General features: G+C 35.2%; 1 protein-coding gene across 2 annotated transcripts in view; it reads left to right on the top strand.

The window, feature by feature from the left end:
- Positions 1-27,359, top strand: part of LOC110676758 (cell adhesion molecule 2-like) — a 99,284-nt gene that overhangs the window by 47,022 nt on the left and 24,903 nt on the right. For both annotated transcript variants that reach the window (XR_002500694.1, XM_021845852.1), the window contains exon 3: positions 16,657-16,865. Coding sequence is in view for 1 of the 2 variants with exons in the window: in XM_021845852.1 (XP_021701544.1) it covers positions 16,657-16,865 (209 nt within the window). In the remaining variant the exon portion in view is untranslated. The remainder of the gene's footprint in view (positions 1-16,656; positions 16,866-27,359) is intronic.

Here is a 27,359-nt window from a genome sequence, read left to right as displayed (position 1 = left end):
TGGCCGTTTGGCATAATGGTCATTTGGCATAATGGCCGTTTGGCATAATGATTGACTTAGAATGTATATCGGCATTTTTGAAGCTTTTACCGCGATCAACATCACCGAACCCAAATTTTTGGTAGGTTCTAAACAAGTATGGTGTTCTTTCAGAGATTTTCCAAGCTATGAATGTCAAACATTGTTGTGACATTAGAGAGCATTACTAAATAAAACTCGTGACGGGTTTAGTGGAAGATCTTTTCGGAATAATAATTTTCTCTACATCCCAAAACAGTATCTCTGAGATTGTTGCGATATACATATTTGAAAATAGAAGATTGCCAAAGAAAGTTCGCAGTTATTAATGAAGGAAACGCTCATAGAATATTTCGCTGCAGATCAAGCTCTGTCCCAGTTTGAATGTAACACTTAATGAAAATTACTTGATAAAAGAAGCTAAAATTTGTTTGCAAGATATTGAAAGCTTCAATCCAAAGATCTACTACTGCAGCGTAATGCAAAAATAGCCTATATACGAGAGCAGAATTTTTCGTTTAAAATGTTTAAGGTTCTAACGCAAAAAGCATCTTTCCACAGCATAACTAAAATTAACAACAAATTTAAAAAAAGAATATTTGTGTCAAAACCTCTCAACGAGTCAATATAAATTTCAATTTCGAAAGTGTACATCAAAAACAGCATCTATTATAGAAAGAAGGGAAAATTTGTGATTGAGATAATATTTTTTCCAGCCTATCTCAAAAGGAGATCATGCGTTTAAAAAAAAAAGTTGAATATTGGCAGGTTCTCAAGTAATTATTATTTTAACAGCACGTCTTACAAGAATTGATAAAATAGTAAAATATAGAAATGGTTAACATTTAGCTGTACTAAATAATAAAATTTAAAACAATATAAATATAAAGAACAGCCTATTTTTAAGAGAAGGAAAAAATATTATTAAACCAATAGAAGATTGGACGCCAAAAGACTTCAACAATTGCGTTTGGAATTCCTCGAATGTCGTTTCTCCGAATGTCGATTCCGCGAATGCCAGCTCATCGAATGACCTTTTTCACCGAATGCCATTTCCCGAACGACTGGTGTCCCCGAAAAATGGTACATTTTAAATAAGTGCTATAATAGTATTCAGTGGCTAGAAAGTGAACGAGAAACAACGATAAGCAATCAAAAGAAGGAGGTATTCTTTCATTCTCGGCTATACACATGTTGGCAAAAATGCTGAGGACGGTAAAACACGAAAGAACCGCCAATTAAATAATGAAGTGTGCATATGAGATGGTCAGTTTGTTCACCACCCTAAAAAGTATAAAGTTACGATCAGGGACGAAAAAATCGTGCTCACTATACTCAATTTACTGAGATTTATGCCACCATCAAAGTAACCGCACCACCACCAATATGATTGTACCAATGAAGATGGCACACAACTAGATGAAGAAAACAAACAACGATGCCCGTATGTCATTGGTGTTTTTGATTATCAGAACCAGAAGAGTGTTAGTTTTAGAAAATTTATTATCAATGAGGTTCATATTAATTAAAATATATGTTGCAATATGGGTAATGAACGATCCTATGCAAGGAATCGATGATATTGACGCGTCTTTAGTGTGCTTTGTGCAAAAACTTCCCGAAGCGGAATGTAAAAAAGTCAAGTTAGTTTGAATGAAAATCATTTTTGGTTTCCGATTATCACAAAGCGGTTAAGTATCAGCAGGTTAAAAGGAAACTGACAATCCTGCGCAAGCGCTTTGCCAATCTTTGTTGTGTTGTCAAGGTGTGGATAAAAACAAATAAAAATCAACGAAGATTCTTTCCAGCAAGCGTCAATATAGGCGAGGGTAGATTGAGTATTTTCGTCCCTGGTTACAATTATGAGTGCTTAAACTTTTCGGGGAAATGGGCTAATCGGGGAAGCGGGCTATTCGGGGAACTGGCATTCGGGGAACTGGCGTTCGGGAAAACGACATTCGGGGAACCAACATTCGGGGAAAAGTAGTACAACCCATCGAAGTAACTGCAGAAATCGATTTCTCTTTTCGCTGATAACTTGAGCAGATCAATGTTATCGAATGTATAAAAGAAAGAGAAATTTATTTTAATTTTAAATCAACAGTATTATACCCATAATTATGGTTACATCATATTTAGAAAACAAAACATAGACCGTTTGAAAGAAGGGTAAATTTGTGCTAAATATATCAAAATCTTCAGTGCAAAAATTTATTCCAATATCGAAACTCAAAAGAAGAATTAATATTTAAATGAAGTGTAATTTCTGGATAAATAACAAAATACTATTGGCAATAATTTTCGTAATATGTTTTAGTTTATTCAAGAGCATATGATTGTTGAATAGAGTGTCGTTTTGTGTCAATTGACTCCAAAACAAGCCTGATGTCATCAGAAAGATTCGATAGCAACGTCATCTTAAGAAATTCTTGGTTTCAGACTCATTATGCCAAACGACTATTATGCCAAACGACCATTATTTATTTTTATTTATTTATTTATTGACTCTTCGTAACGTAAGGCATTGCCTTTTAAATTGTTACAATGTGAAAAAGTAATAGGTTTTACAATAATTCTTACGTAACTTAACTACTAATGTTCTCTTTACAAAAATCACTACACATCTACTGAAAATATGATATTATCTCACTTCGAAAACGAGTGGTCGATTCACAAGATTTAATATTATTCGGAAGATTGTTATAGTTCACGATGCCCCCTACAAAGAATGACTGGCCGTAATAGAAGGAACTTTGTCGTGGTACATAAAAACTTCTTGTACGTATGCCTCTAAGAGGTGATTGTTCGCAACTATAGCTGCGAAAATGAACCGGGTCTGTGAATTCAACCCTGTATCCCGACGCTCATTTCCCACCCGTCTTATGCATGTATTCGCAATGTCTAAACCATAGAGGTCCTCAAGCAAACTGCCACGAACACCAACGCACAATCAATCTTACACAAGTCGATTTCCTCAGAATGAAAATGTATCGATGTCTGTTTGACGTCATTGAGCTTTCGGTCAACGGCAGGCCAACAAGGAACTGGTTGTTTTTCAGCAATTCTGTTTATATTTGGATTCTCACAGCAAACAAAAGCAATGTTGTGACAGTTCTCACAGCAAACAAAGAAAATTTTGTCAACATTGCACTACTACGCTGGCAACTGGATTGGTCTATGTGCAAGTGTGAAGGTGTGTGTGTGCATCGACCATCCTCACCGGTCAACCGACCGGCGATGCGTGTTGCGACAGCGAAGCTTCCAGAATATCCTCGCCGAGTCGGAGCGATCATCGTCATCATCATCGTCGCCGCAACAGCGGCAGCGTACCACACCACAGAAGAGAAAGAACATTCTAGACTTGTTCAAATTTGCTATAAATACCGATGTGTTTCCCAATCCAATTTAGTTACAGTCCACATTTTGAATAGTTAACATCGCGAATAAATCGAAGTTAAGTAGTTTACTCGTGACTTTCCTTCTCCAGCCGAACCAAACGGTCTTTTTCAAGACCAAAGAGTTGTTTGGAATAATTCTTCCGTGGTTGAGCTATCACCCATCGAGGCCACCTTCAACCGAAGGTTCCGCCATTCCCTCCAATGGTCTAGGACAGACCAGTGATAGTTTAGAAAATAGGAAGTTAGGAGCTTTAGTTTTAATTATTTTGAAAAACGTCACACACGACCTCAATTTATAAAAATTTACAAATGGACAACCAATCATTGACGTATGAAGATGCGAAACATGTGAAAATGTCGATAAATTATAAACATACCTTACGCACGCATTAAAGGCGACTCGTAGTCTATTGAGAGAGCTAATTGACGCATGTGAATAAATGAAGTCGCCATATATAAAGTAAGGGAGCAAAAATGTCTTAAACAGATGTTTTTTTGTTGGAATATCTAGGTGTCTAGTAGTAAAGTTCAAGCGTTTGAGGGAACTGTATATTTTAGAGCACTGCGAATTTATATGTCCATCCCACTCAAGCGAATTTTTAAATACAACTCCTAAGTTACTAGCCTTGCTCACAAACTCAACTTCAATCCCATCGATATTCAAAGAAGGAGGATTTGGAGGAGATTTCAATTTGTGCAAGAGCATGGCTTTCGTTTTAGATGGATTGATTGGCAGTGATTTTTTTCGTGACCACTGTACGATCTTATACAAGTCGTGGTTGATCTTTGGCCATATTACGAATATCAATAGTTCCGTTGGAACATAGATAAACTTGAACATCATCTGCAAATAGGTGGACCGAGCAAAAATCGAGAACAGAAGGCAAGTCATTTATAAATAAAGAGAACAGAAGCGGTCCAAGAACTGACCCTTGGGGAACACCAGATATTATAGCATAGCATAGACTGACTGTACATGTCAATGGTTGCTACTCCGTGATTGATCGGAACTGGTAAGAATTGCACTACGATCCAAATGAATAAGGGATGGCAGTTTCCGCTTACTCTCGAAGTGCAATTTTAGCAGATCTAATATTATTGATCAATCTTCGCTCTCAATTGATCGCTCCGACTCGGCGAGGATATTCTGGAAGCTTCGCTGTCGCAACACGCATCGCCGGCCAAGTCCTTACAGTCTGTTGGGATGGGGAAGGAATGTTAGGGTATAATGATTGTTGCTTCTAGAGACCGAGAATACCTCTGCATCTCCACAATCACCACGGGAAGGGTGTTTATTAGTGAGGGAGAAAAAGATCTGGGAGTCACCTCTGGTCGGTGATGCGATGCATGGATAAGGGGGAAATATACGACTTGTAAGTAAAGCTAGTTTTGTATTTTTGTCTCGAGAAGCTTTTGGAAAATATACGTCAATATCTATAATGTCGAACAATTCAAAAGACGTTTTTATTAATGACGAAAACTGAAAATTACATGTATATATTTTAACTTATATGAAACAGGACTAATGCCGACACTTGTAGTGACGAACTATACATAGTTTGTTTGAAAATTACATATGAGTATTACTGTGCATTTTGTCTCGATATGGTAGAAGTTTTAGAAAATACGTCAACATTCACAATGTCGAACAATTCAAAAGATAATTTTTAATAATGTCAAAAAGAGAAAAATATATGTATATTCCAATTGTATAACAAAAAAGCATAATGCCGACACCTATAGTGACAAACCATACAAAGTTTGTTTTAATATTACATAAAAGTTACGCTTTCAAGAAAATATGTGTTATCATAAGCATGAAACGAACTCACCAGTTGGTAATCCTTTCTCGACTGAACACAAAACTGACACTGACAGCAAAACTTCTTGGCGTCCCGAAAATAAACCGTCTTGCTTGGGCCTTCCCAAATACGTACCCAGCAAGACGCTCCAAAACAGGGGAAAAAAAAATCTCCGGCGACAAAAACACGCGCGAAACCGTCAGCAAAATCTATCGGACGACGCAAAACCGAACTGTCCTGCTTGGGCTTCACGAAGCACTACCCAGCAAGACGCTCCAAAACAGGGGGAAAAAAATTCTCCGGCAACGAAAACGCGCGAATCCGTCAGCAAAATCAATCGGACGACGCAAAACCGAACTGTCCTGCTTGGGCTTCACGAAGCATTCCCTTGGGGAACACCAGATATTATAGGTTTGAAAGGAGATAATATACCATTAGAAAATACAGCTTGAGATCTTTCTGACATATAGTTTCTAATTAGATTAGTTGCTGATACACTAAATCTGAATGTAGTACTTAATTTGTTAACGAGTTTCCTATGTACAACACTATCGAATGCTTTTGCGAAATCAATCAGTAGCAACACAGTAATACCGCTCTTATCTACTGTCTGTGCAATATCGTCGTGAACTCTCATCAGTGCAGTTTCAGTACTATGTACTCTTCAGTACTCTCATCAGTGCAGTTTCAGTATTATGCCAAATGACCATTATGCCAAACGACTTTATGCCAAATGACCTACCACCGAAGTTTTCTCGTTTCATTTTGTATGGAGAAAGGCATTTAACTTCAAATTTCAAGTAAATGAAAGCATTTATCGAAAAACTATTTGGTAGGCATGATAGTCATTATCATTACGTACAACCGGTACCAAATATTTTTTTCGAAAATAGTTCCATATTTTGATTAATAATTCGTTCGATGCATGTCGCCATACACATATTTTTCGCGTTACCTTTTAGCGTTTTTTCGTTCATAGACACTAGCGCAAGTGCGTTACTATGTGGCGAGTAGCGAATCAGGGCATGTATGTAACCAATTGATTGAAAAGCCTCAATAGATATCTCGTATATTTCTGGGTGCTGCGAACTGAGCCCCTTTATATTTTCAAGTAAATCTTGAAACATGTTTCTTGTGAAGAAGTGGGATTGTCGTATTAGTGTCTCAAACGACGTTTTAAATTCTCTGTTTATTGAATTTCGCTCTCCGATCTCTCTCTGGAGAGCTTGAATACGTTCTAGCTCGCATGAATTTCGCAAAGTGTGTTCATAAATATCCTGAAATTGGCTAATACCCGGTCAGCGAGAAGTGCGTGGATCTATTCCATTTTTTATGTGATTGTGCCTATGGATTACAATGCGGTGTTCGTTCGACTGTTGTCGAAGGAACACACTATCCCCTTAATCAACAAGGTGGGCTAATATGATGTATAAACTCGTATCGATCGCAACGATTATGATGGCGTCAGCATCTCGAATTCTTTCACTTTATTCATTGCTCACTCTGTTTGTTAACATACGCAGATTTCATATATCGAATTCGTTTTTGAACCCAGGTTGGAACTGGCGCAACCCGTCTGAATCACAGTTTCAACCCCAACCCGATTCAGGTTCGACCGAACTACAATTTGCTTGACGTTTGTTTGTTTATGTGTTGATCACCGACCCAGTTCCTAAAAACGAAAACGACAATAGATAAAGCTCCTGATGTGAAAGATTATATATTTAAAACAAACTTAATTTTTATCTCTGAGTTAAAACCTTCTCATGAGATTACAATACATTCTCAAAAGAAACCTAACCACAATCTCCAATGTTTGGCTCCGGCAATCAGGCTCCAGCTTGACAAGCATATTTAGTCTGTTCGCAGTACCCAGGTATATCTGAAAGATTTCGAACGGAACACCTTCCTGTAAAATAGAGACAAAAAATCGGTTTTAGGTGGAAAGAAGTTGAAGAATTTTTTTAAAAAAGTAATGCTTTCGTTTATGAATTCCTTACAAAAATCTTGAAGACGTTTGTTAAAAAGATGCTTCTGGAAATACTGTTAGATGAGTTCTCAGAAGGATTTCTGGCAAGATTTCCTAAAGACTACAATGAATAAACTGCAGGTAGAAAATATAAAGCAATTCTTAAATAAATTTCTTGGATATTTATGTACTCCAAGCATCTATTTTAACAGAACAGGCAATTCTGCAAATAAAAAGACCCTGAAAAATTCTTTTAAAAACTTTAATACATTAATGTTCTTTTTTTTTTTTTTTTTAAAGGATAATATTACTTATTCTTAAAAAAATCTCTAGAACAATTTTTGATTTTTATTCAATTACTGAATAGACCTTTTGCGTAAATCTCTGGAAAAATTTCCAAAGAAATTTCTAAATTATTCGTTTAAAAATCAGAGAAAACCACTGCAGCAAATTCAGATGGAATTCTGAAAAAAAACATTGCTAGAATCGGTACAGCTTAACATTCCTGCAATGTAATATCTATAATAACTAGACATATAGACATATTAAACACTTTTGTAAAAGTGAAAAGTAAAAATTGAAACAATAAAAAATAATGTTAAAAAAAAAGTCTTTTCAATTTAAAACGTACATTTATTAACAGTTTAATATGTTGTGTGAAATCACCCATTGAAATAATTCAATTGAAATAAAATTCTTAAACAACTAACTGCAACCATATTTATCTCAGCAAATATAATCGTTCGCTTCAATGTGATTCAATACACATAAAATCATTCCATTGAACATTTGTCACGCAACTCAATAAAAAAACAGCGAAGCTCAAAAGACTACATTTCTAGTAACTTACCGTAGCAGATTCAGGAAACTTCACTAGAAAAGACGCAGTACCACTATCATAGAGTAGCACAAACCAACCATCATATACCGCACAGTGGTTCAATTTAAAACAAAAACTGAAGAAAATACAATATTTGAACATGCACTAAAAGGGCCGAACACTAATAGTCCTTAAAATTCAGATGAAATGCGGAACCATTTTTATCCGTTAAGATTCGGTTTAGGTTTTTTTCTGATATAATACCAATTGAAAGCTTTCATTTGAAGTATTTAAAGTACATATAGAATTTCTCGTATATTTTCCAAAAATATTTTCTCTTAGGCTGCTAAGAGAAAAGATTTTTGAAAAATATACGGGAAATTCTATATGTACTTTAAATACTTCAAATGAAAGCTTTCAATTCGTATTATATCAGAAAAATATCACATTAATTTCTCATGAAAGTAGTCAGACTATAAGGGATATCAATTTTTTCAGTGGCTTAATTTCGGGTAGGGATCGCGTGATATGACGTTTACCTTACATCATTTCAAAAGGTCTTTGCATGTGACAGGTCCATGCATGCAATGGATTGAATCGGTGGAGGCCCGGCGCATACACGAACTGTCCATAGATTACATGTCAAAGGGTTTTCAAGATCAGCTGGTTTGAAACGTCTTATGAAAAGGCCTATGTAAGATGACCCAAGCCAAACGTCTAAAAGAAGCCTGATTGCGGCAGCCGTAAGCGGTCGTAAAAATCTGGATACGGCTACAAGTACAACTCAATGATTTTCTCAATTCTTTCCATATTCGAACCACTATTCACCACCGGAGTGAGTCGATGCTCGTTTGATGTTGCATATAAATGAATGCTCAGTGATGTGGCAAAGTTTTTCACAGCACTTTTGCTTCTTCTTCTACTCCGTTTGAAATTTCCTGTCCCTGTATCAAGATAAGGGAATACCTTCACACCGAGCTACTCTCCGATAGAATAAAAGGGATTCACTTTCCCAAACTGGCAACTCATAGATCAGCTTTCTGAGCACATCTTTCGAGGAGTTTGGAGTTTGCCTTCTGGGAGCGCGTGACGGAAGAGTGGATACGTTTACGTGATGGAATACTTTTCATGGGGATGCTCCTGCTGCTGGTTCGTGTTTGCATTTGGATTGTATTTGCATTAAGGATTCATGCACTGGCACAGGTTGGCGAGATCACGAGCGCATTCAACGAACGATTGCACGCGTACGATATCGATTACACCCCAAACAGAAAAAAAATCACAGTTTTCCAACATGACTTCTGTAACCGTCATGCGGAGAGGTTGCGCATTTTGCGCAATGATGCACTCGGTTGAACTGGAAAAGTTGATACTTTGCATAAGAATGCATTCTTAATGGAGCTTCAACGAGCAATTGATTCATATATGCATGCGATATGATTGCTGTGAAGAAGAGCTCTGTTGCAGGCGTTTGGCTTCAATTCCCGGTACGTTCTGAAAATTTTATTGACTTCCTGAACATCATCGTTGTTCTTTATTTAAAAAAAAAGTTAGAGCTGAGGATGCATCAGAATTAGCAAAGAATATTATTTAAGGAGCTGTTCGATGGTAATAACACAAACTAACGAGAAAAAGAGGGGAAAAGTGGTAAACACTCCATAAGGACTTCACACCAAAACTTGCTGAAATACCGTCCTTTTACTCCCAGCAAAAAAAAGTTAAGAAAAAAATTGTGTTCAAAATTGGTTTAGATTGAAAAAAAGTAGGAAAAAAGTAGAAGAAAAAGGTAAGCATTAAAACCTTCTTGGGAAATATCATATTAAATAGCTACTAATACATGCACCCAGTTTCATTCAATAAAAGAAAACGTACCGTCTACGAGATCTGCACTTTTGAGCTGGATATGCTCAGAATCAAAGACATTTCCAACCCTGGATACTGTGGGGCAGATTGTTTGTTTCGCTTTCTTTCAAGTTAGATGCCATTCAGAAGCCCTCATCATTAGGGGCACATTTCTACAACCGTCATCCGTCCTACCGTCAATGGCGAATGGGAAAACTCCTGGCCTGACGCGTTTTCCTTTTACAATGTAAACTCATTTGAAAAAATAAAGCGTGCCACAAGCTTTCATTTGTGCTTTGTGCAAGTGGGAAATGGAAATGGAACACTCACGGTGTGCGCTGCAATACAATTTATAGGTTTTGTTCACTTTTTCCTAGCTTTGGCTCACTTACAAAAGGAGGAAATGCGATGGTTTCGTTTCCATTTTCATACGCCCTAAAATGCACCAGCTTATGGAAGCGGCTGAATGTATGTAAGGGAAGACGGGGTAATATGCGTTTTTATGGAGACTCAACGGGGTCCTAAAATGTTGAATGAAATCTTGTTTTTATTTAAGAATATGAAATAACGTGTTCTTTAAAATACATTGGTAATTTGCCCGCTCAAATAACTCATAATTAAATATTAATGTTATAAAATGCGTCTAGGGTTGTTCCTTTCTGACATTATGGATGGATGGACGGAAAACATAGTTTATTCAAAATCTGAAATAAAATCTAGGAGCATGGCATTAACTATAGAAAAAAATATTCTTGGACGTGTATTTTTGAAAAGGAATTAAAAAAACAAAAACAGCGGTATAACGCATTACCCGTACGACTTACAAACAGATTCAAATTGATACAGATAGGAGCCTTCTTTGGCCGAGTGGTTAGAGTCCGCGGCTACAAAGCAAAACCATGCTGAAGGTGTCTGGGTTCAATTCCCGGTCGGTCCAAGATCTTTTCGTAATGGTAATTTCCTTGACTTCCCTGGCCATAGAGTATCAACGTACCTGGCACACGATATACGAATGCGAAAATGGCAAGTTTGACAAATAAAGCTCTCAGTGAATAAATGTGGAAGTGCTCTTAGAACACTACGCTGAGTAGCCGGCTCTGTTCCAGGAGGGACGTTAATGCCAAGAGGAAGAAGAAGAAGAAGAGGCATATGGAACAAATGAATTTCAATCAAATACCTTTTATCTTGGAGATATAACGATGGCGCGTTACACCCCGGCGGCACATTTTACACCTAGTTCCCCTATGTGTATCCCACTTTGTGTACGGGTGCTGTCTCTCGCTCGCTCACTAGATGAGGATAAACGCAATTAAATAGTCTCCAGCGTGGAGTCAAGCTCCAGTACATTTTATAAAGTGCTTCAAAAGGTCGTAAAAGTTGCTTCAAGTCAAAGTAAATTTAATTACGTTTATATTTGCAAAAAAAAACCCTGGAGATGCGGGACTTTTCATCGGTTGATGTTTGGAGTTAATGAGCCATTCTTGGAGTCGACTACTACTGAATATAGTTGTACTTTGTAAAATGGAATTAATTTATGCTTGGGTTATTACCGAATTTTTTCATCAGAATGTTACACAATGAATAAATGCTTCATTCAGGAACAACATTTGTTTACGACGGTTACAATGACATACTTCTGCGATAGGTTGATTGTGCAAACATATAAAATGTACGTATTTTTAGAACACACCTTAAATAAGAAGCAAACAATTGTAGATTATCTTCTTCTTCCTCTTATGCTTCTTCTTCTTATTCTTCTTCTTCTTCTTCTTCTTCTTCTTCTTCTTCTTCTTCTTCTTCTTCTTCTTCTTCTTCTTCTTCTTCTTCTTCTTCTTCTTCTTCTTCTTCTTCTTCTTCTTCTTCTTCTTCTTCTTCTTCTTCTTTGCATTACGTCCTCACTGGGACAAAGCCCGCTTCTCAGAGCTTAGGGTTCTGGCATTAAAATTTTAAATTTAAGTTAAACATACTCATTTTTCCACAATCTCTACTTTATCAGTCTTTTGATAGAACGTCTTATATTTTAAACCGAGCAGGTGTAAGTTTTCTTGCACATAATTTAAGAAACCCTACGGAAGCCTGATAAAGTAGGGAATTGTGATAAAAAAAATGGATTTCAATTCCTAATTTCAGCTCTTTAGACTGTTATCACTTATTATCAGCTCCCTTAAATATTATATGAGAAGTCAAGAGACTGGTAAATGGGGACTTTTGGGTAAAATGAGAACGGTACCGATCCGTTTGATCAATTGTAATTCATGCATTCACTTCCGTTGAATTTTATAGCTTATAAAACGACATCTCAATAATTTATAAACAGTTGCCCTGCAAATAATATCAGAAATCTTAAAAGAAAACTCTAATGATTTGAAGAATTCGGGCATAATGAGCATGATACCGATCCGTGTGGTCAGTTATAAATCATACTCTTCCTCCTCCAGACTATTATCGTTTAGAAAATGATATGTCAATAGATAATGAACGGTTTCCCTGTATATAATATGAGAAATCATATCAAAAACCTGACATAATGGAGAATTTGGGCTAAATTAACTTGACCCCGATCCGTGCGGTCAGTTTAAATTCATGAACCCCGTCTTTAGGCTATTTACGCTTAGAAAACGTTATGTCAATAGCTAATAAACGGTTTCCCTGCATATATAAAGCATATGAAAAATCTGGTAACATGGGGAATTTTGGGAGATATGGGCATGATAACGATAAGTGCGATCTGGTCCAACTCATAAACTCACATACTTATATTCTCATCGTCTAAAAAATGTTATTTCCATAGCTCATTTACAGTTTCCCTGTATATAATATGCGAAATCCTATCGAAACCTGATAAATTGGGGAATTTGGGTAAAATGAGTTTGACATCGATCCGTGCGGTCAGCTTTAAGGTGAAGATGAATCGAAGCCAAACTTCGAATTTTCAAGAGCACAAATCTGAAGAACCAAACACGAGTTTGAGCTGAGAACTTAATCGATTGGTCACTAGCTGGTGGTGACCAATCGATTAGATTTTAAGCTTAAATGGATGTTTGGTTCTCCAGATTTGTGCTTTTGAAAATTTAATGTTTGGCTTCGATTCATCTTCACCTTAATTAATATCCTCCCTTCACTAAACTATAATTGCTTAGAAAAAGTTATGTCTAATAGCTAATAAACGGGTTTTCTGCATATAATATGATAAATTACATGATAAACCTGATAAAATGAATTTAGGTGAAATGGGCATGAAAACGATCCGAGCGGCCAGGTCCTTCTCCTGCACTCACATCTTCATTTTTCTATCGTCTAAAAATGTTATTTCAATTGCTCATACACAGTTTCCCTGCATATATTGTGAGAAATCCTATCAAAACGTCAATAAAAATGGGGATTTTGGATAAAATACAATACAATAATACAATGAGATTTATAAGAGATTTGCTCAGCGATTTTTATTGGAACAATTCCGAAAACTTATGTAGACACTTCTACAGAAATCTCTTCTAAAAATCACCCAAGAGGTTCTGATATTCCCCTGAGCTTTATGCTGAGATTATTTTTTTAACTACCGAGAGATGTCTACCTTTTTTCTACAGTATCTTCTAGAATCGCTTCCAAATTGTTTGTTTAATATCCTGAAATGGAATGTTCAATGATTTTAACAAGAACTATTTCATGTATTTCTATCAAAATTCTTCCAATAATTCATTCATCGATTACGACGCACACTCCGAAAAAATCATGTGATTTTACGTCTTTTGGTTGCACATAAAAGAAGCGAGCCGTATGACGTGAATTTATGTCACATTTCAAATACCATAGCGTCTGATTCAAGAAATGCCGATCATAGTGACATCATTGCTTCACTATTAGTTGTACTTGCATAGTAATGGGAAAGTATACATTCGGAGTATTGTTGACAATGTTATTCCAGAACATCTCTGGGTCAGGTAGGGTAAAATTCACATAACCTTCCTTTTAGAACTCATTTATCATTTGGAAACGAAATGTTTTCATCCAAAAAGGGTACAGACTAGTTATTTGTAATAAGTTGCGAGACGCCAGAGTATTAAAAAATGTATAATAAACCTCGAATAATGCTAAGGTCTCCAGAACATTCTGAAGTTTTGGTCATTATCTACACAGGTTCATAAATTATTTTAAGCGAGTGATGTATGTCTACGTACGCTTTACAGCACTCCTTGAGCCTTAACAGACGTGTCAACAATTTTTGACAAGATATTAGATAATGAAAATCATCCAAATCGTTCAATAAGCTCATAAACATTTCGTTCCAAATGATAAAGTTCTGGAAGGAAGTTTATGTGAATTTTACCCTACCTGACCCAGAGATGTTCTGGAATAACATTGTCAACAATACTCCGAATGTATACTTTCTCATTACTCATGCAAGTACAACTAATAGATGAAGCAATCCTCTAAATTTGAATTTTGTATGTCAGCCCCGTAGCCTACGGGTTAAGACTTATTTCAAAGAAATCTTCAAAATTTCCTTCAAAACAACAAATGTTCATAATTGCATATAAAACTGAAAAAAAAAATGAAAAAAGTTGCTAAAATTGAAAATTTTCGAAACAAACCTACCCCTCCTCCCCCTTTGTAAAGCTTTTTGTATGAAAATGTTTGTATAATTCGTTACGCTTGAGCAGTTACAATCATTGTCTTTATACCTGCCATCATCAAACTCAGTTTTTTAATACGCCTGTTCTTTCGAGTTTTCTGTCATAGTGCTTAAATAAAAAATGTTACTTGTACGTTCATTAATTTGTTTTTACTTTCGACCTAATTATCCGTTCGTCCTAACGTGTTTTGACCTAACATATTTCGGTTTAAATAATGACCCAGAACCTTTAAAAAAACTTTTCCAGAAATTCATTCATTTTTCACAGTTATTAGTATAATATGCTTTTTGAGAATTATTCCAGACATTTCTTATAGAACTTTTGTATTAATAACTCTAGAGATTACTATAATAAATCATCTAACGAGTTAAAATATTATCCTGCAGAAATTCTACCAATAATTCAAAAAAGTCCCTTAAAAATCCAAAATAATCTCCTCAAGAATTTTACTAGTTCAATAAATTTAATCAGGAAGTCTACTAAAAAAATTTCAGTGATTCCTCTAGAAGCACTTATAAGAATTATGAACATTCCTGCTTTAATCTTTCCAGGCATTGCTTTTGAAGTTCTTCTAAAATTTTCACATGCAACTAATATAGAAATCAAATCTATGATTCCTTAAAAAATCTGTCAATTTTTACACATTTAATTGCCATGACATATCCAACTATCTTAGAGCCTTCAAGAGCCCAGTGGTAAAGCTCGCGGTTACAAAGCTAAGTCATGCTGAAGGTCCCTGAGTTCGATTGCCGGTCGTTGCTCGAGCTTTTCTTTAACTTCCCAGTGCATAGACTATTATCGTGTCTGCTACACGACATACGAGTATCAAAATGGCAACTTTGGCAAAAAAAAAAGCTCTCAGCTAATAACTGTAGAAGTGTTCTTGGAACACTAAGCTGTGATAAAATCTCTGTTCCATGTAGTACGTAATTCCAAAACCTATAAGAAGTAGAAATCCAACATTTTAAGGAGACATCCAACATACAAAAATCGAGCAAAATTGTCAGCCAGTAGAAACAAATAATTATTAACTGTTGAAGGAAAAGCAAGACATACTTTTAAAAACCGCACGAGAAAATTTAAAATCAATTCCAGAAGTTCATACCTTTATGGCACCACAAGATCTACTGATAGACAAGCACACTCGGTCACCAGCAAAAAAAAAAATAAAAGCAATCAATGAAATCTGTCAAATCCAACACACGAAAATGAAGATAGAGAATTATCGCGCTCTTTCGTCGCTTGTCATGCCAACATTTCGGCGACAGACGAGAGTGAAATGGTCCTCATTCTGTTGGGTTTCTACCGGAAATAGGCACCAAGAAGGAGTGGCAAAGTCGGATCCTTCCAAGTAATTCCGTTCAATTAAAGCTGCAAAGGCGCCATTTCCTGCAGTCTTCGGTAAAGATTCTTACGGGAGGGAGTGATCTCCCGATCAGCCCACATCTACGACAATTATTTCAAAGCATTTTATAACATAATATGTTAAAAGTAAAAACAAGATGTTGAAGTAATAAAGTGTATTCCACTGATATCGCCATTAATAGACATTTATTGTGTCTTTATAACAAAATGAGATACAATCCATTGAGCTTCGCTGTGAAATTATAACAAAGCTTGTTATCAATTAGTTATAAAATATCTTGTAATAAATTTTGTTACATTTTTGAAGAATTTGCTACATTTGTGCTAAAATATATAACAGTATATAAAGTATATATAAGCAGGGCATATAATAACATAAAGGGACTGTACATGTCAATCATTACTACTCGGCGATTGATCGGAACCGGTAAGAATCATCGATCCAAATGAATAAGGAATGGAACTTTCTCTTACTTTTGAACTGCACATTTAACAGCTCTTATATAATTGGTCAATAACGGCGCCGGTCAAGTCCTTACAGTCAGTTGGGGTGGGGAATGAATGTTAGTGTGTAATGATTGTTGCTTCTAAGGTAAACGTCAAATTAGAAAAAATGAGTTTTACCTTAATAGAATTCTTTAGACTATTTGAGGGGGTTAATTCCCCCAAAATCCTTCCCATGTAGACGGGCTCATCTCAACCATTATTATACACACATTTTTAGTTCTACCCTTTGCTTTAAAGAAAGAAAAAAAAACACCTAGTGCAATGTTTCCTCTAATTCCCACTTCACCCGTTTCTTTTGCAGATTTCGTGATCCCGCTGAAGGATGTCCGCGTGAGCGTGCCGGCAGCCATTCGCCGGGGTGATAATGCAAATTTGATCTGCGATTACGACATAGAAGGGGACACACTCTACTCCGTCAAGTGGTACAAAGGAAAGCGGGAATTTTTCCGCTACCGGCCCAAGGAGAACCCATCGCTGAAGACGTTTCCTGTGCTCGGAATCACCGTTGAGGTAGGTATAGCTTGATTGGAGACTTCTCCGAAGAAATTTGTGTTCAATTTCGATTGCATGCTTAAACGTATGTAATCTAAAACGATTCACGCGATATTACAGGAAAACTGGTTAAACTATTACTGTTTGAAGGACTTCGGTTTAACATACAATCGAAAAGCAAATGTGAAACCTAATTTAGTACTATAGCATTTAATTCCACTAGAGTGTGTATCCTTTGACAGATACGCGTATTTCGATCTCATCTGCAAGGCCGTCTTCAGTGTCGTGTACTAGACTCGACTTCTAGTGCACGACAGTTTTGGTTTCTCATTTACTTATAGGTATTCCACTAAACAGCTCGAAGATTTATTATCATACAATCGAAATTTTATTCTATATCTTGGGTAATTTCGCAAATTAATATGAAAATGGCAATATGCAAAGTAACATTCAATTGCGGATTTCTAACTTTTACCACAAACTTAATGTTCCAAATTTGCAAATCAGTTGAAAGCGATTCCTCAGTAAGTTTCACAATTTATTTAAAGCAAATCGTGCATGTAACTTACTGAGGTAATTCCATGACTTAATTTTAGAGTAATTTAAGGACATATTTCTAGTGACATTTCTATCAATGGATGCAATTCTGGATGAGTTTTAAAGCAAAACTCAGATATATTTATGTGAAAAGGTATCGAGCAAATTCAGTGTAATCTCTGTGAATATTTCTTTAAAAATCGCATAAACATTCCTTTCTATATGTGTGTAAACTGTTGCTCTGAGATATTTTGCTTATACTTACAATTTCTTAGGGAAGAAATTCGTTGAGGAATCTTTGTGAAATTCCAAAAAAAAGTCGAACAACCATGTCTGAATCCATGAATAAATTTCAAGAAAAGTTGTTTCTGTAAATCCCAAAAGAGCTTTGTTAAGCATATAACGGGGTTTGAAAAATAAATTAAATTATTGAAGGCGTTCTTAGAAAAAGTTAATAAAATCCAATTTTTCTTGAATTTTTGGATGGTTTCTTAAAATAAATCCATCTCATTTTTGTGCTCCAACGCATGCCAAAACAATACAGTTCCATGGATTTGGGCGATTTCTAATGATAAGGAATTCATATTCATAGAACAATAGGCTGAGAAGCAGCTTCTGTCTCAGTGGGTGTGTAATACCAAGAGGTAGAAGATGAATTTCGATTCACATAGAACAAGAGGCATACGGAAAGAGGCTGTCCATATAAACCGTGGAAACAAAAACATCGATTTTGGACCAAATTTCTAAAAATATTACCATATTTGTAAATATTCTAGGACATTTTGCTGAATGGACGTTGGGCTAAACCGACATCTTCAAAATGCAACCCTTTTGTGTGAAACAGTCTAATGGTAAATACTCTATACGTCTTGTTATCAAAAAGACAACTCAGTTCAACAGCACACTATAACTTTTATAAATGAAGGAAAACTATTCCTAAATATTTAGTTATTTTTTGCCATATTTCTGAAAAACCAAGAAAATAATAAATATCAGAACTCATTTTTTAAAGTACTTAGGTTTTAGAGTTGATCGTCCATGCACCACGAATCAGATTTGACAATACCTACTCCTTTATTTTCAAGTTTCTGAAGCAAAATTTGCCAAGATATTATTCAGAAATGATTTTCATATTAAGTTCAACAATAGTTCCAGGGCACCAACAAATTTGGAAACTTGGTTTCTGGTTCTGGTAAAATGTGTACAAAACATTATACCACTAGCCTAAACAACCCAATTTTCGTTAGACACCCGGAGAAGTAAAAAGCACTCGCACCTTTTAAGAAAATCAAAGGAATCAGGGTTATGAAATATCGTTCACATTCAAATAATCGATTATTTCGCGTGTGTATTGTGCCGCCATATAATCACAATACTATATGATGTTTCTAAATCTTGCTTTATTGGAAGCTGATCTCAGAAAAGTAAGACGAAGACTCAAGCATTTACGAGTCCTACCGTCCAAATCACATGATTTTTGATTTGCACTAAATGTCATCATCCTCCGAATTAATGTGCCCCAAAAGTATACAAATCCAAAAATTTCAATATTACTAGGACCGCTCAATAGCAGATATTATTACAGATATTGAAATATCGACCAACTTGGCAGTAGACTAAATATTCGGATCTATATTTTAAGATTAAGATGAGGTCAATGAACGGCAAAGTTGCATTTTTTTATTCTCAATAGTACAATTTTGAATCAATTCATCATTTACTTCTCAAACTCAGACATCTGAATAACTTTACTCAAAATATGAACTTCCAGAGCCCATAAGGCAAAACAAAAATACATGGGTAAAACCAAACTTAAAACATCAATACAAAACCATCAAAAAGCACAAAGCTGAAGGACCACTGAGATTGAGATGTTAGAATAATTAATATGTAAAATCTGACGAAAATAAAAATGAATTTAATGCAAAAAAAAAACTTAAAATATGTGTCTTCATTCATGAGGCTTTAATTGAATGAAGCGAATGAACTCAAAATAAATGTTATAAATACTTAGACCTCATTATAAAAATAATAGCTTGTCGCTTGCGAACTCTCTTTCTAAAGTTAAATAATCATGATTCAGTATAAGGTACACCGGGGCTAATTAAAACACCTGGGGTAAGATGTAATGGCAAGATATCATAGAGAAATTTCAAAATAATCAGAAAATTAACTACAGAAACATTAAACTAAAAAATTATGCAAACTTTTAGTGAAAAAAACATGTGCTAACTACTACTGACATCTTGTTCAAAAATTTTCATTTCATATTGCCCCTTCTATTTCAACTTGTCCCGGTGTACCTTACAGTACTTTGAGCAAAAATACACGCAGGATCTTTTGTAAGACTTCAATTTTAGATACATGTTCCGAGCACTCAGAACTGGTTCCGGTTTACCGCCGAACATCAATTACGTTGTCCAAGGTGCTTTTATTCTAATGAAAATATGAACTCTTTAGCTTTTTATTGTACAGTAATTAAAAATAATCAGCTAATTCATAAATCGTGCTCACATTGATTAATATTTGTTGACCAGTTTTTGCCGATTTATCAATTGGGGTTTAAGAAATTGTGAAAATAAGTGAAAATTTCAAATATTATCAACAATTTCATTAGTCAACTTTACCGTTTGGCGTTGAATGCATTAACATGAATTGTTCTTTTTGTTTTCTATAATTTTTCTAATTTTCACAAAACCTCAAATGATTCTTAATTGGGTGGCCAGTATACCCCTTGCATTGTGCCATAAATACAGGTCGGAATCGATTATCCGGTGACTCGATTATCCGGGATTCAATTATCCGGAATTTTAGACTCGATTATCCGAAATATTTATTTTGATATTCTTGTTTTTCATTTTTTATGCATAATTTTGAGATAATTTAGTTTTGCAATATACGTTATGAATGGTTTAGCACTTTTGGACGTAGGTAAGAAAAGGGGGGTTTGAAAAAGGGGTTTTTTGTGTATGCCTGTAAAAATTTATTTTTCTTCTCAAGACCCCTAATGTTTCTAGAAATAATTTCTGTCTACGCTACTGTATCAAATAAATAAAACAACTAAAAAAAGATAATATTTAAGTTCCTTAATCACAGATTTTATATATTTTTAGTGATTCGATTATCCGGAATGAAAAAAAAATCGATATTCCGGACAATCGAGTCCAACCTGTATTCTGAAATTCGTAAAAAAAAATCCTCTTAAGATCCCTTTAAGAATTCTTCAGAGAATTTTTCAAAAACTCGTCCAAGAATTTCAATGTTATCTATGGAAATCCCGAAAAAAATCAAGGTTGGTTAATTCAATTAACAATGGTACCCGTGTTGCTCTGGATTTGTGGAAAAAATGCTCAACATGGTTTTATTTTGGAAACTGAGCCATATTTTTCATAAATTAATTTCATCGATAATTAAATTTATCTTGGGATTCTTGAGGACATTTCTCTGAATTGTTCAATTGCTCTGAAACACAAAAAAAATCATTATAGGAAAGTTCTACTTTTATAAATAGGTTACTCTTCGAATTCTTCAACGCATTATTTTGACAATTTTTCTAGGAATCGATCCAAAAGTTCATCAGCTATTTCACCAGAATATATTTCAAATAATTCCTCTAAAAATTCGGTCGGGAGACACTTCCAAAATTCATTCAAAAATTCTATGAAAGTTTAATTTAACCTTTAATTTATTTATTTATTTATGCCAACAGGTAAAATATTTACCCCAGTGACTAGTTTAGCACGACATTAAAAGTAAAATAATAAAATTACGAACAGGAGAAAATAAATTAACACAAAATTCTACGGAAGTTACACTTTTCAAAGGTATTACAGCAATCATTGAGGGGGCCCATATAGCCGTAGCGGTAAACGCGCATCTATTCAGCAAGACCAATCTGAGGGTCGTCGGTTCGAATCCCACCGGTCGAGGATCTTTTCGTAAAGGTAATTTTGTCGACTTCCCAGGGCAAAGAGTATCTTCGTACCTGCCACACGATATACACATGCAAAAATGGTGATTTGGCACAGAAAGCTCTCAGTTAATAACTGTGGAATCAGGCTCTGTCCCAGTTGGGACGTAATGCTAGAAAGAAAAAGAAGAAAGAACCAAATTTAAAATAAGACAAACAATTTTCCACATTTTCATTCCAAATTTTGAACTCTCGTGCAAAATTCTGACGTTGCACAGTGAAGCCCAATACTTGAAAAAAACTGTCCCCCTCCCTCCCCTTTGTCACGTTTTTCGTATGAGTCCTCCAAAATTTTTGTAAGACTGATCACGCTTGGCTTGAACCCCCCTCCCCCCCCCCCTCGGAGCGTGACGTAATTTGTGCATGACCCCAAATGTCTCTAAGAGCTCCTCAACAAATATTTCAGTGGATAATTAAAAAAAAAATCTTACCTGAATTTCTCCAGGTTCTCTCTTACCTGTTCGTGAACGATTTATTTAACATTATTATTCGAATTATTACTGAGATTACTTTCCCCAGATTTCTAAGATTTGTATAAGTAGGAAACGTACGTAATTTCGGCAGTTTTGTTCTTTTTTAGGGGTTTTTGTCGAACAAATCTTCTGAAATTTGGTAGTAAGATGCGCTTATGTGCCAAATATATTGGTGCAAATTTTGAGCCTAATAGATCTTAGAAAACCACCCATGGAACAAACCGACCGAAAATACAAGGCCCTCTGTATCTTCAAAAAAAATGTGCCAAAGAAAGGACTTCTTTATGGATTCTTACAACATATGTTTTTTTTTTTCAAAAATCCTGACTTCGTAAAATGTGTTAAGAAAATTTTGAAGTAGATCAACGACAACATAATTCAGGAAAATCATATTAAATCATCTAGTGGATCTTAAAAGGCTTCTTGGTGAAATTTGGGATAATTTCTGGGAGTACCCGATCAGAATCACTAAACATGATCATATATGATACTCACTCATTCTTGATCATATATGTATACACACTCATTCAGACTTTGCGCGTTCGATAAAAAAAATTACCGAAAAAATCAGTAATTCACAAGAACACCGATAATTCGATAATTCGGCAGCTGTTGACAGCTCAATACAAACAAAACTACCGAACTTCGGTGAATTATAGATGATCTGTCAAAAAGATTACCGAAAACTGTAAAATATTCAGCTGATCTTTCCGTGAATTGTATGTGAGATTACTGACTTCAGTAATTTGAACAAATAACAGCGACGTCCATCAGTCATGTACATTTTTCTTCCGGGCATTGTAGTGAAAACTTACGTGATATGTCTGAAATCGACATTGTGCTTGTATCTAAAATATTCTAGACAGACAATTTTGATGGAGGTGAGTTTATAGTTGCGTATACACAATTATCAATTAACCATCTTTTTTTTTGCAGTCCTGTAGGTGAATTCCGGCGCGTATTTTCTTCGAAGAAAAGACAATTTTCTTGCTGGTGAGTAATGGAAGAAAATTTCTTCTCTTCGAAGAAATGGCTCACCGGAATTCACCTACTGCTGTCACCGTCCATTGCTCCCGTGCGCATCGCACTTTGTGTTCCCGACAAAAATGTGGCATCGAACCCATCAGCGGTTGTCTCATCGCTGCAGCTTTAGTGAACATGAATTTTTACTCATTGGTTTTAATTATTAAATAAAGAAGCACAATCATGAAAATCCGCCTTCGTTGTTTTTTTTTTTCTTACGAGAAAACAAGGTTCCGAGAAAAATTATCTGTGCACCGTGTTTACAGTTTTCGGTAAACGCTTACCGACAATTCGGTTGTTTTGACAACTGAGCTCAAAAACCCAGATTACCGAATGATCTGAAATCGGCTCGTTTACCGAACTGGTTTCCGATCGTTCAGCTGTTGAGATTTCGGTAAATGAATTACTGAATTTGGTAATTTGATCTAAGTGCGTATCATGCGGTTGTCGAGTTCGATATCTTTGTGATGAAAGCTTCTAAAACATCAACGAAGGCGTGAGATTCTACACTTGCCTTGTCTCCAGCATTCGCCCATATCAAATGATAGAATTGGTTCAAATATGGGTCATTGGAGACTTAAACATATTTTCGAAAAAACGGCTAATTTTGGAGAGTCGTGGTTGAACCTTCATATAAGTGTGACAAGCGGCTCTGTTTTGCTCAAAACCTATGAGATAGTATTGATATAAGTTGTCTCTAACCGATTCATGCTCAAAAACTGTTATAGACCTCAATATTTATTTTTTATTGAATTTTTAACAAAAATAAGGGCATATCAAACTTAAAAGACGCAAATGCCCTCAAAACTACGACCCTGGTAAAATATTTTATTGTGACCATGAAAAACACGTTCTCTTAGAACTACTTCATCCTCTGATACCAAAAAAACTAAAATTTTCAACAATAAAGTGTGATTTTCGAAGGTGGAAAGTTTATCACCAGAGTGTACGACAATAAGACGCTATTTCTAACTTTGAGGGGACAAAACCTTTAAACTTCTTTGCTTTATTATATTATTTAGGACAGTAAGAAAAATCTGACAAAAATTGTACTATACAGCGAAGTTGTGTCAGAATATACTACAGTAATCAGAAATTACATTCATCACAAAAACATTGAAGATAACGCTTGTAGATGCTATATTCACGTTTAAATAATTTTCGCATTTTTTTTATGGGCCATACTGTAGTGTTATTATTTGAACTACTAACGTTACATGTTTTATAAAAACAAGTGCTATAAAAAATCATATCAAGGTTCTGCTGTAAACTTGTTTCTTACGTCTGGTCGGATATTCATTAAAAAATAAACCAAAAAAATCTACTTGGAAACCATAGTAGAAATACCGTCAAACGGGGCTTCTTTTGACATTATTTCCACATTATTTAACTTTGAGGATTTGTAACTCTTAGAATTATGGATATATGTTGATAATTTTTGCCTATATATAAGTTGTATATGTACATAACAAATGTGCAAAATATGAGGCAAATCCATCAAGAAATAATAAAAATGCTTGAATAGCGAAAAAAGTGTGTCCTTCAAGACAAAAAAGGGGCTACTTTGGACATTTTCACAATTTGCTAATGAAATGATTTTTCCTTATAACTTTCAAACTGATTCAATAAATTGTCGTCCACTGTGATGTTATGGAACGTTTTTCATTGATAAACTTAATGTAGAAAATTGCAAAGCTAGAATCAATTACACATATATAACAAATTTCAACGAAACATGCCATTCACTATTCTCAGTTTGCAGTATGAAACTTAAATTATCATCTTCCTCTTGAATTTAACTATCAGTTACGAATGCTCGATTTTCAAGTTGACATAAACGAACGACGTTACTACTAGGTACTGCGATGATAAATGAGTTATGTACAAAAACTCTTTTTTTTCTATTCTTACTGTTATATGAACGATATGTTGAAGAATCACATTAATACCGGTAACTAATTTAATACCAGTAAGCAATTTTCATTAAAAACGCAATCTATGAAGTAAAGTTTAGCAAGATCGTAAAGAAGTAAGTTTGCTTTTGTAATATGCTTTTAGCTTCTTAGCAGTTTAGAGCTGGCTTAAGAGTAGTTTAATTTAGGCATTTGAAGGATGCAACTGTTCTGTACTACAAATTCATGTAAAATATGACGAAACATAGTTTTTTAGAGATTATGTTGTGAATTTGGCATTGGTACGTATTGAAATATATGTGTTTTATGTCTATTTTTTTTACAAACATTAATTTTATTTTTCTAAGTTGTAATATACACAAATCAAAACATTGTAATAAAATAAAAGTCACAAAAATAAGACCTTTGATCAATTATTTTAATAAAACTACAATTTTAAGCAAAACAAATCACAAGATTTTCATGAAACATGACGATTCGATAGTTTTGTGATGCTCCCAATAAGTTTCCAAGACATGGGTAAAATTCAAACAATGTTTGTATAGCCAATGTTTTATACCTTGTGAATATTTATTCGGGCTTTTTTGAAATGTTTTCTTGTATATCCTGTTATTGTTGATGTTATTCCAAGAAAAAATCATGCCTAATGGTAAAGCATATATTGGTTAATAAAAGTGCTGAAGACACAAAATTGCTCAGATTAATATTTACGCTGCTAATAAATACAAAAGGTGAGTGTCCAAAGTAGCCCCTGGAATCAAAAGTAGCCCCGTCCGACGGTACCTGTTAAAATCCATGGAACGATGTCTGCCTAAAACTTTGTTGACTGAATACAAACAATTTCTGAAAGTGTACATGCAGCTATTTCTGAACTTATACGTTGATGTAAACAAATACCTAAAGGAACCTTGAAGAGTCTCTTGGGAATCCATGAATAAAATCTGGAAATGGGAACTCCGTAAGAACATCTATGAGTTTTATGCTTTTGCTTCTTCAATGCTTAATATAACAAGTAACAAAAACCAAAAATAGTTCTATGTGACCGAATATACATTTCAGGTAGTTTTTATATGTTCAACAAAGCAACAACAAGGCATGTTTTTAATATTTAAAAAAAATATCAACGTCTATGGCGATATCTTTATTCGAATAGTAATTTTTATTACCACGAATACAATGTATAAACATTCTTTATCCAACTACAACTTTTGTTCGGAGTTCAAATGTTGAAGCGGTTGAAAAATCTCTAGTAATAAAAATAGTAATAATCACACACACATAATGTCCACAACACGTATCACAACCAAAAAAAAATCCCTGAAATCATTTAAAAAACAATCAGCATCAGAGCTTTCCGCAAAGCCAATGTACCAAATAACCCTTCTCAATGGAACAACAGGTACCAACCACACATCTCACTCTGCAGTCAAAAACTTCGGCATAACACAACATTTGCAACATATGGCAAAGAGTGGGAAAAAATATCAACAAAATATTGCATCTCTTGCTTCGTTCAGTTTCAGTCGTCATACTCGGAAAAAAGCCACGGCATCCAACAACCTTTTCAAGAACCGTAATTTGGGGTGTATTTGATCAGTGGGGAGGTATTGATCATTCCTGTACCCACATGCACAGACTGTCATACAGTGATCACATATGTAGTGAGTAGCATATCTCATCATTTTTGGAAACTTTCACAGTAATTGATCATCTTCACTTTTTGGTTTCTAAAAATTGTTTATGTTATTATTATAGTACTTTGAGAAGAATTTCGTAAATGTGATTCTTTAAAAATCCATCCAGTACTGATTTGAAAACTGTTTGGATTATAATACATGCATTCCACAAGACCTTATTGAACATAATCGCTCAAATGTGATCAACAAACCCCTTTTTACGGTACCTACGGGCTCTTCAATGCACCCCGGTTAGTTCTTTATGCAAAAATTCACCGAGCGAGGTCGGAAGGGAGATGAATATTCCAGAAAAGTTCACAAACCTGACACCCACCACTTGACCACACCAACTATGAAACCATGTGCATGACACATAGACGACACTAGAACGAAAAATAAAACGTTTTGCACGACGAGTATCCACCTCGGCTTCTAATGGCTAAACTGGGGTAAAACTAATTCTAAAATCTAAACAGTAGAGCTGCCTGGCCTTTCAGCCTCTCTAGCGAAATGTAACTAGTGCTTTGGTTCTATGGGTAGAATAACAGGCATCTTGCTTCGGCCCCGAAAAAATATGCAGCTAGCTCTGCTATGATTCATGTTGCTGCTCGATTCAACAAGCAGTCAACAACTACGGCCTGAACTATATATGGACCAACCTAGTTGCATGCAAAGTTTTGAATGAAATCAGTCTATTCGAGCTGAAATTGATATACGGAGCACAGGGAGAGGTTGAGCAGTGTTCTGTGCTGGAAAAATATTTTTTTTTTCACTAGGAGAAACATTTTTGGTATGATTATTAAATACCTGATAAAACTAAACCCGACCAGTGGCTTACACCAGGATTGTAACATATTTTGTTACTAAGTTGGCAATCAAAATCCAATCCAATCCAAATCCAATCCAAATCCAATCCAAAT

This window comes from Aedes aegypti, chromosome 2 (assembly GCF_002204515.2).
Source record: "Aedes aegypti strain LVP_AGWG chromosome 2, AaegL5.0 Primary Assembly, whole genome shotgun sequence".
NCBI lineage: Eukaryota > Metazoa > Arthropoda > Insecta > Diptera > Culicidae > Aedes > Aedes aegypti.
Note: the sequence above shows the minus strand (reverse complement) of the source record. Positions and strands in the feature narration are given on the sequence as shown.